The following is a 9,896-nucleotide window of genomic DNA, read 5'->3' as shown; positions in this document are numbered from 1 at the left end:
CCCCGGCCCCGGCACCGCCCCGCGCACCCCCAAAACTTCCCAGCCGCGCCCGGCGCCTCGGGGGATCTCGCTCGGGGCCTCGCGCATTCTGCTGCTGATTGCTTGTTTTGCAGAAGTTAATTCCTTTATTTAAAAACAAAAAATTAAAAAAAAAAAAACTTTACAAGTCCTTTCCGTCCCCCTCTTTAAAAATAAAACTTTACGACTCTGTAGCTATGAACTGGCCGGCGTCTGGAATGACGTTTATTTCTAAATGCAGAAATGCCAAAGACAGGGTTTGTGTTTTTGAGGTCAAATTTGTATACTCAGAGTAAGGAAACAGACGGTGCCTGCGGCTGCTGCCTCCTCTTGGATGCAAGCTGGGCTATTTTCTCCCGGAGAGCCTCACGCGCTCCCAGCGCCTCACCTCCCCGCGACGCAGCTGGTGCCGGGAGGCGCGCGGGCCGCGGGGCAGTGGATGGAGCCCACTGGGCTTCAGAGAGAAGTGGGGCAGCTGACGGCACACAGCTTCCCTTGTCCGATCCAACCCATTCCGAAGGAGGGTCTGTCCCCGCCGCCCGAGAGCCCTTCTCTTCTGCTTTTGCTGAGCAGCTCGCTCCTCGAGGCTGTACATGGACTTAGTTTTTGCCCCGGGGCACCACGCCATCCTTGTCTTAGGAGAGCTGGGGAGTGCTCTGGGAAAAGAGGGAAAGCCGGGCTGCCCTCTGGAAACATTGCTGGGCAAGCGTTTCTGGTAAACAGAAGAAAGAAACCCGGATTTCCGAGGCTCCAGTAGTTGTGATTCCTTTTCTTACTCCACTTCGTGCCGAATTGTGTGTTCTTTTTCCAAAAGAGGGCCTGGCATATCCAGAATCCACCCTGGCTTTTGCTCAGAATTACGTAGTGGCTACAGCGCACCCAGCGTATTCCAGGTGGTTCACTGGGGCCAAGTGTGCCTTTGGCGTGGAGCTCCTTTTCTAGTTTTTCTATCTTTTCCCTCTCTCCCTATCGCTATTTCAAGAGGAAATACAGACTTGGTCTCCACGCCTCTGATCTCGTTCCCCTCAATCCCCGTTCTGAACACCGCAAGTGGAATGATGGAGTGATCGTTCTAAAGAACACCTGGACGCTTTACTCCCGGGCTTAAATGCCTTTCCATTGCTCCTCATAGTTCTGGGGATAGAGTCTAAACTCCTACCCTAGCTTACCTCCCTGCCTTATCTCTTCCAAGGTGTTAAACAGTGTTAACGCCGGGCGCGGTGGCTCAAGCCTGTAATCCCAGCACTTTGGGAGGCCGAGACGGGCGGATCACGAGGTCAGGAGATCGAGACCATCCTGGCTAACACGGTGAAACCCTGTCTCTACTAAAAATACAAAAAAAAACTAGCCGGGCGAGGTGGCGGGCGCCTGTAGTCCCAGCTACTCCGGAGGCTGAGGCAGGAGAATGGCGTAAACCCGGGAGGCGGAGCTTGCAGTGAGCTGAGATCCGGCCACCGCACTCCAGCCCGGGTGACAGAGCAAGACTCCGCCTCAAAAAAATAAAATAAAATAAAATAAAATAAAAAAACAGTGTTAACACCTCATGACTCCCCTAGACTAAAAACTCTACCCTTTCTTCCAACAGCTGGTCCTTCCTATCTATCCATGAGGGTGCTACTTCCTGCAGAGAGCCTTTCCAGAACTCTCCACCCACCGTACTCTCAGGATTAGGCTAGGGTTTCACCTGTGTGCTTCCCCAATCTCCTTGCCTAATTGTTAGTTCCCCCCCCACCCCCCGCCCAACACATTTATGTGTCCTTAGGATAGAAACTATGTCTTGTTTACCAGTATCTCCCCTGGCATATTGGAAAAACATCCGCATACATTTTATTATACTGTTTTATTATACTGAAGAAATATTGTTTATCAACAGAGGTCCAAACTGGTATTTCTCCCTCCAATGTGCATGGATTCTACCTCATGATCCAAGAGGGCTACTGGCTCCCTAGACATTGAGTCCACATCCCAGGCCAGCGTCAGGAGGAACAGGGGAGACTAAAGAGCCCTTGTTTCTCCTGTTTCTGGAGCCTTCCCAGAAAGACCACACAAGGCATCCACTTTTAGCTCATTGGTAGGACTTAATTACCCTAGTAAGCTGGCTACAAGAGATTGGGAAAGGTAGTTTTAGTCTACACGGCATTGTACACAGCTGAAAGTCATGGTTCTGTAATTGCGGATGAAAGGGTGAATGGATTTAGGAAAAACTAGCCATCTTTATCATGCCTTCAAAGCGGACAAAAAGAATGCCAGATGGCTACAACAGTTCCTCTTTTTGACTACCTAGTATCAAATGTGTTTCTTACCATCTTTACAATTCTGAAAATAAGGATGATATACAATAAAGATGCTCCCACTTTATATCCCTTGTACAATTGGAAAATATTCCAAGCCAGGTGCTCACGCCTGTAATCCCAGCACTTTGGGAGGCCAAGGCAGGTGGATCACCTGAAGTCAAGAGTTCGAGATCAGCCTGGCCAACCAGGTGAAACCCTGTTTCTACTAAAAATACAAAAATTAGCCAGGTGTGGTGGCACATGCCTGTAATCCCAGCTACTCGGGAGGCTGAGGCACGAGAATCACTTGAACCCGGAAGGCGGAGGTTGCAGGGAACCGAGATTGCACCACTGCACTCCAGCATGGGCCACAGAGTGAGACTCCATCTCAAAAAAAAGAAGAAAGAAAGAAAGAGAGAGAAGAAGGAAGGAAAGAAAGAAAGAGAGAGAGAGAGAGAGAGAAAGAAAAGAAAGAAAGAAAGAAAGGAAGGAAGGAAGGAAGGAAGGAAGGAAGGAAGGAAGGAAGGAAGAAAGAAAGAAAGAAAGAAAGAAAGAAAGAAAGAAAGAAAGGGGAAAGGAAGAAGGGAGGGAGGGAGGGAAGGAAACAGAAAAACACATTTCCTCTTTCCCCCCAAAAGGATCATCATTTTCTGTGTCCAGCTCCAAACCCAGGAGTTCTGGGTGACAGCCATTCCTCTAATTCTATCACTATCTCCTCTCAACATTCTGTATCTTACGGACTAAATTATTAAGTTATCCGTCACTAGTTTGTCCTATATAAAATAGTAGAGGAAAAAAATGTAAAGGAAAGGAGAATTCATTATTAGGTTGGCGCCAAAGTAATTGTGGCTTTTTGCCATTCAAAGTAATAACAAAAACCAAACTACTTTTACATCAATTTATGAAATACATGTATATGATACAGCAAGAAAACAATATAAGTTGGAGTTCTTGTTTTTCTGACTGGTCCTAAAGCTATAATTGGTATTTATGACTGCTCTCCTTAATGGACATTACAAAATCTCCCTTTCCCTTCATCAGGAATCTCAGCTAGTCAGGGGTAGCCCTGATTTCTGAGGAATCTAATCTCGTTAATGTTTGCCACTGGACATGCCAGTAGCAAGAGGCACTACCATGACTGAATTCTGTCTATTCACCTTTTTATGCTCATCATGTAACAGCAACTCTGCTTCCCCTTAATAGTTACTATCATCACAGCCAACACCATCATACTATTTTTTGCAATACATCCACTAGCATGAGGAGTCTGAAGTAGCCAGGGTCTCAACTTTTATTTCAATTAAACCACACTTGAATCTCCTGGGGTAGAAGAGTTCCTCCTTGGTTACTAAGACCTTCAAACTAGCCAAGAGTAGAGGCGAAGGAACAGGAAACACAAAAATTTGCAAGTAAGTCATTGCGTGTTAGCGAAAGGCATCATTCTCTTGGTTCCTGTAGCCATGTATACTGACTGCCAGGACAAATAGCACTATATGTCAGCTTTGGGTTCCGAAGAAATTCTATGTATTATAGGATACCAATACTACCTTTCTGTGCGCTGTTGTCCTGCAGGCACAATAACTAAGTCTACAGTCGGTTATTCCACCACTGGATAAGGCCAGCTGCTACTTGAGGGACAGAAATTAGCCCACCAATTTCTTCTTTTAGTATAAAGTGAGGTCCTTGTTCAGAGCAATGTTGTATAGGATACCATGATGATGAGCGATGCGTTCAGAAAGTCCCGAGATAATAATGCAGGCACAGGGGGCAAAGAAAGTCAGTCCAAGTTCAGAAGCGTTGTCTATTACATCGAGCACAAATTGCTGATGTCCTACGTGATTAAAGGTCTATGTAATCTGCTTTCAGGTGGCTGTCTAGGACTTCTCCTGAGTTTGGTACCTCTTGGAAGACTCGGAGCTGGCTGGCGATGCTCATGAAAAGCCAAGTCAGCCTTGGTGGGGATGTCCAGATTGTTATAAAATGGATCAATCAGTCCCTACCTGCATGGTCACTGTGTCCATTAGCCCATTGAATAAGCAGTGGGCTAACTGGGGACAGAAGACATCTTCCATACCCAGGACAGGTCAATGTGTCCACCTGAATGCTGAGAGTCTCCAGTAGAGCTGGGTGTTTTGGGGAACCCGACCTGGTGGCTTGATGGATCAAAATAACATGCAGCTTGAGATGGGCAGCTCAGACTGCATGATAATCTGACTTCTTGATGAGACATTCAGTCTCTTCCACAGCCCAGGAACAAGCCAACTCTTTTTCTCAAAAGAAAAATAGTTATTTGACAAATAAGGCATATATGTGTTCCAAAACCTTTATAATTGACACTGTGATTCTCCTAACAGGGCTTGTCACAGGTAATGTACACCTCTCCAATCTGCCATTGACACTTTGAGCACTGTTAGATCCACTGAGTCACGGATGACAAAACAGATGGCATTGCAGCCTGAACCAAATGGAGCATCTCGTCTGCCCTGGGCCCCTTCTCAAAATTAGCTCCCTTTTGAGACACCCCAGAAGTGAGTCAGAGAAGCACACTAATGTGACAAATGTTACTTCTGTAAATAGGACCTTAAAGCATTATGCTTCTGTTTCCTATTTCCGGTGTAAGGTGTAATATCTCAGCCTTCATTTTGGAGGAGCTATCTCAACCTAGACTCCCTGAAATGCTTCCGTGAGGTCACAGGCCCCTGTAGACTCATGAAATTTACATGTCTCTTACATGTCTAGAATAACTGCCGTCCCTGCCTTGTAGGTCCTTATAGCATGATGTCATTAATGTAGTATCACTGTGATGTCCTGAAGAACATTAAAATGATTAAGATTTCTGAAGACCAAATTGTGGTGTGGGCCAGAGTTGACCTAACCCTGAAGGAGATGGGAAAGCATCCTTACTAGATGAGACAAAGTGGCTTTTGGAGTTCTTCACTTATTGGGAATGAGAAAAAAAACATGTTCCTCCAGGGGCTGTGTGGGCTTGCTGTAATGAAGTCACCACCATATGAAGCTTATGATTACCTGTTTTATTTTCCAAGACCCCTCCATCTGTGTACCAACTGAGCAGTTAGATGAAAAAGTGATGGGAATTTACCACTTCTTTTTTTTTTTGAGATGGAGCCTCACTCTGTTGCCCAGGCTAGAGTGCAATGGTGTGATCTCGGCTCACTGCAACCCCTGCCTCCCAGGTTCAAGCAATTCTCCTACCTCAGCCTCCTGAGTAGCTGGAATTACAGGCACCCACCACCATGCCTGGCTAGTTTTTTTGTATTTTTAGTAGAGACGGGGTTTCACTATGTTGGCCAGACTGGTCTTGAACTCCTGACCTCAGGTGATTCGCCCACCTCAGCCTCCCAAAGTGCTGGGATTACAGGTGTGAGCCACTGCACCTGGCCTTTTTTTTTTTTTTAAGATGGAGTCTTGCTCTGTTGTCCAGGCTGGACTGCAGTGGCATGATCTCGGTTCACCGCAACTTCCGCCTCCCGGGTTCAAGCAATTCTCCTGCCTCAGCCTCCCAAGTAGCTGGGATTAGGAATTTAGCGCTTCTTTGGCATCCAAGTTTGGGTCTGAGAATTGGATGTGGGTACAACACTCCCTGTTGGGATGGTGTAATTCAGACCTAGGGAGTTTTTATTTTGTTTTTGTCAACTATATTAAGCAGGCCCATAGAGGACCGCCCATCTCATTTGTCCTAAAAGCTTATATCCAATTAGTTTCTGCCAAAGATCTTTGATGTGCAGGCAATTCTGACTGTCAGACTGGCCATTCTCAGACTGGTCATGATCATCATGCCTTCTATTGGGATAACCTCTCCCTTACTGGTGGTTGTGCTGCCATTGACCTCTGGCACCCAGGATCCTGGCAACACTCCTCTCCAGCAGCTCTCAGTAGCGTCCCTGATGTACAGAGTATAGCCATGACAGTATTTTTGAGATATACTTCCCTCACCAGTGTCTCTCTCGGTGCCTTGACAAAGGGAGTGTCTTCTGGTCCCTCTCCAGGGACCAGTTAGGGGATTGGTGAGTGAGATTTGCACAATAAATCCACAGCAACAGTCCTATTTCCTTGGATTCCTGCTTCTACATTATGCTGGATAATTTCAGGCCTCTCAGCTTCTCTTGAATGATGTGGGCTGCCATTAATTCTAGGTTTCATTCAACTAATGAACCAGACAAACAGACCCCTCTCTCTGCTCCAGGAAGCATATTGAACTAGAATCTCTTGGTAAACAAATGTTCTTTGCCTCCTAGTCTGGTTTAGCACCCTCAAAATCCATTCCCACATGTATTCCAAAGACTTTTTTCCAGTATAAAGAGCAAAGTCTTGTAGATACTTTGGTGTGTAGTTCTCCATCTAGGGTTGGTTTTATAAAATGAGGGATATATTGGTATCTAGTTCTGTCTTTGAAAACAATGAGAAGTGGGAGATACAAGGCAACTTGACTTCCTCAGGCAAGAACCTTATAGTTCTTCCAGCAAAGCAGGAACAGCCTCCTCACACAGGGAGAAAGGGCTGCTTTCTGTGATAAGGGGAGCTTTGTGCACTCAGTCCTCAGTCCCATCTGTCCCCATTCTCCATCCCCTGATTCCAGCTCTTTCCAATCAGTCCCCAAACTATCACGTAAGAGACCAGAGGAGGCTGTGCATTTAACAGATATTGAAAATCAGAAACCTGGCACAGTGCGGTGGCTGACGTCTGTAATTCCAACACTTTGGGAGGCTGAGGCGGGAGAATCACTGAGGTCAGGAGTTCAAGACCAGCCTGGCCAACATGGTGAAAACCTGTCTCTACTGAAAATACAAAAACTATCTGGGTGTGGCTCTATGTGCCTGTAATCCCAGCTACTTGGGAGGCTGAGGCAGGAGAAACACTTGAGCTGGGAGGCGAAGTTTGCAGTGAGCCAAGATCATGCCACTGCACTCCAGCCTGGGCAACAGAGTGAGACTGTGTCTCAAAAAAAAAAAAAAAAGGAAGAAAGAAAGAAAACCAGAAACACACAGGCTCTCCCTTTTGGCCATGGTTGCAAAAGATGAAATATCTTTTTGGCATCATCACTGAAAGTCATCAAAAGTCCTTGGTTTTCAGACTGTGTGCCTTGAACTAGAATTTCAGCCCTTGCTATTCACTTCTCAAGCTATCCAGCCATTAGAATCAACCACTTTTGCCCACAGCTCTTAAATTCTTTGTGTCCCTCATACTGTTGTCTGGCAGCATCACTCTGTTTCTGAAAACTTTAATGTCAATGGGAATCTTCATTGTACGGGGTTACCTTTACCACTGGTGACAACAAATGACAATTTATGCCATGAACCGTCTTAACACTATCTGAATTTTCATTTTCCTCCAGCTCAACCAGACATAATAACCAAGCTCAAATTCTCACCATTCTCTGAGAGTATGTGGCTGTCAATACTCCTGGTGTCTCTTTCTATATTTCCCAGAGTTATTGGTCGCAAGCAACAGAAGTAAGATTTGGTTAATTTAAGCAGTAAAAGAATTCATTGAAAGGCACATTATGTAGTTCACAAAATCTTCAAGATTGCTGGAGGAACTTGGAGATTAAGAAGAAGGAATGATACCCAAAGCAAGGCTGCAGGACTGGATCTAGAATAACATCACTACCCCTACCACTGGCTCTGATACTAATAGTTTGCCCCACAGAAAATACAAATGCTGGACGCTGGAAATTGCTTGTATCAGGCAAGAAGAAAGTTGCAAGTATCAGAAAATCTGGCTAATAATAGATTAATAGTAAATGTTTGTCTTTCTTACATATCTAGATGTCAGTTGTTGCAAGCATTGATTCAACCATTTAAAAAATCTGTCAGGGATCCTGGCTCTATCTGTCTTTCTTCTCTATCATCCTTAGCATATTGGCTTTAATCTTCAGAGTTGTGCTCTCATGGTTGCAAGATGGCTGCTCTAGCTCCAGCCACTACATTTGCATTCAAGGAAGAAATTGGAAGAAGACAGAAGGAGTGACTCCTATATCAGGAGGACAAGGTTCTACCAAAAAAACCCAAGTCAGGCCTCCACCTATATCTTTCTGGCCAGAAGTGTGCCATAAGCCATCTGGAGCTCTAAGGGAAGCACTCAGTTGGCATGTCCAGCCTCTATAGTAGGGACAGGCAAAGGGAAGAGGTTACAAAGGGTTTTGGATAAGTGAATCCCTCTGTAGCATAGGTTATGCAGTCCATGCTTCCTTAAGTCACAAGCTTCCAATTCAAAGTCTGGAGCAGGGGCATTTGATTAGCAGAGCCTAGACCACGTGCTCTCATCTCAGCAGCAAGAGTGGCTGGGAGCATGACTCCCTGGCATCTGCCGCTTCTGTGGAAGCTTCCACTTCATTTCCTTCAAGTAGGGAATTTCCCAGGTGGAGAAAGGGAGTGCCCAGGCTGGAAGTCCAGATAGGGACAAATACCTTTTCCTACTGTTACAGATCTTCCTAGATTATGTTATGCGTGTTGTTAAAAGTTGAAAATTGTTCCAGCGTGGTGGCTCACACCTGTAATCCCAGCACTTTGGGAGGCCAAGGCGGGTGAATCACCAGAGTTCCGGAGTTCGAGACCAGTCTGGCCAAAATGGTGAAACCCTGTCTTTACAAAAATACAAAAATTAGCTGGGCATGATGGCGGGTGCCTGTCATACTAGCTACTTGGGAGGCTGAGGCAGGAGAATTGCTTGAACCCTGGAGGTGGAGGTTGCAGTGAGCTGAGACTGCACCACTGCACTTCAGCCTGGGTGACTGAGCAAGATTCCATCTCAAAAAAAAAAAAAAAATACAAAAATACAAAAATTAGCTGGGTGTGGTGGCGCCTGCCTGTAGTCCCAGCTACTTGGGAGGCTGAAGTGTGATGATCACTTGAACCCGGAAGGCAGAGGTTGCAGTGAGCCAAGATCACACCACTGCACTCCTGTCTGGTTGACAGAGCAAGACTCTATCTCAAAAAAACAAAACAAAACAAACAAAAAACTCTTAAGAACTAGGATGCTGGGAATTATCTTTGACCTGTCCCTCATCTACAACCACTCCCATTCCATCCAGTCACTTCCCAGATTCTGCAGGTTTTGCCTCTTGTGTAGAATCAATCTGTCCCTCCTTTCCTTCTCTCTTTTTCTTTTCTTTCTTTTTCTTTTCTTTTGCCTTCTGTTCTTTCAAGACGGGATCTTGCTAAGCTGCCCAGACTGGACTCTAATTCCTCGGCTCAAGGCATTCTCTGGCCTCAGCCTCCCGAGCAGCCGGGACCACAAGCATATGCCGCGGCACCTGGCCTCCATCCTTCCTTTCTGTTACTGCGTGTGTTCCATGCTTCCCACAGCTCTCTTGGATCCCTCAAACACCTTCTTAAGTTCATAACCTGTCTCCAGACCTGTTACCTTTCAAATACATCTGCTTGGAGCTTCAGACTGGAAGCTGACAACCTTGCTACTCCAAAATGTGGTCCTCAGATCAGCAACTTTAACATCATTTCGAGGCCGGGCGCGGTGGCTCAAGCCTGTAATCCCAGCACTTCGGGAGGCCGAGACGGGCGGATCACGAGGTCAGGAGATCGAGACCATCCTAGCTAACCCGGTGAAACCCCGTCTCTACTAAAAAAT

At 46.0% G+C, this 9,896-nt stretch overlaps 1 protein-coding gene across 1 annotated transcript in view; it reads right to left on the bottom strand.

The window, feature by feature from the left end:
• Window positions 1-9,896, bottom strand: part of GPR137B (G protein-coupled receptor 137B) — a 92,676-nt gene that overhangs the window by 64,071 nt on the left and 18,709 nt on the right. The window contains exon 3 of the mRNA XM_011935760.1: window positions 407-674. Within this exon, the coding sequence (XP_011791150.1) occupies window positions 407-674 (268 nt within the window). The remainder of the gene's footprint in view (window positions 1-406; window positions 675-9,896) is intronic.

The sequence above is a fragment of the Colobus angolensis genome, unplaced genomic scaffold (genome assembly GCF_000951035.1).
Source record: "Colobus angolensis palliatus isolate OR3802 unplaced genomic scaffold, Cang.pa_1.0 Scaffold148, whole genome shotgun sequence".
Taxonomy (NCBI): domain Eukaryota; kingdom Metazoa; phylum Chordata; class Mammalia; order Primates; family Cercopithecidae; genus Colobus; species Colobus angolensis.
Note: the sequence above shows the minus strand (reverse complement) of the source record. Positions and strands in the feature narration are given on the sequence as shown.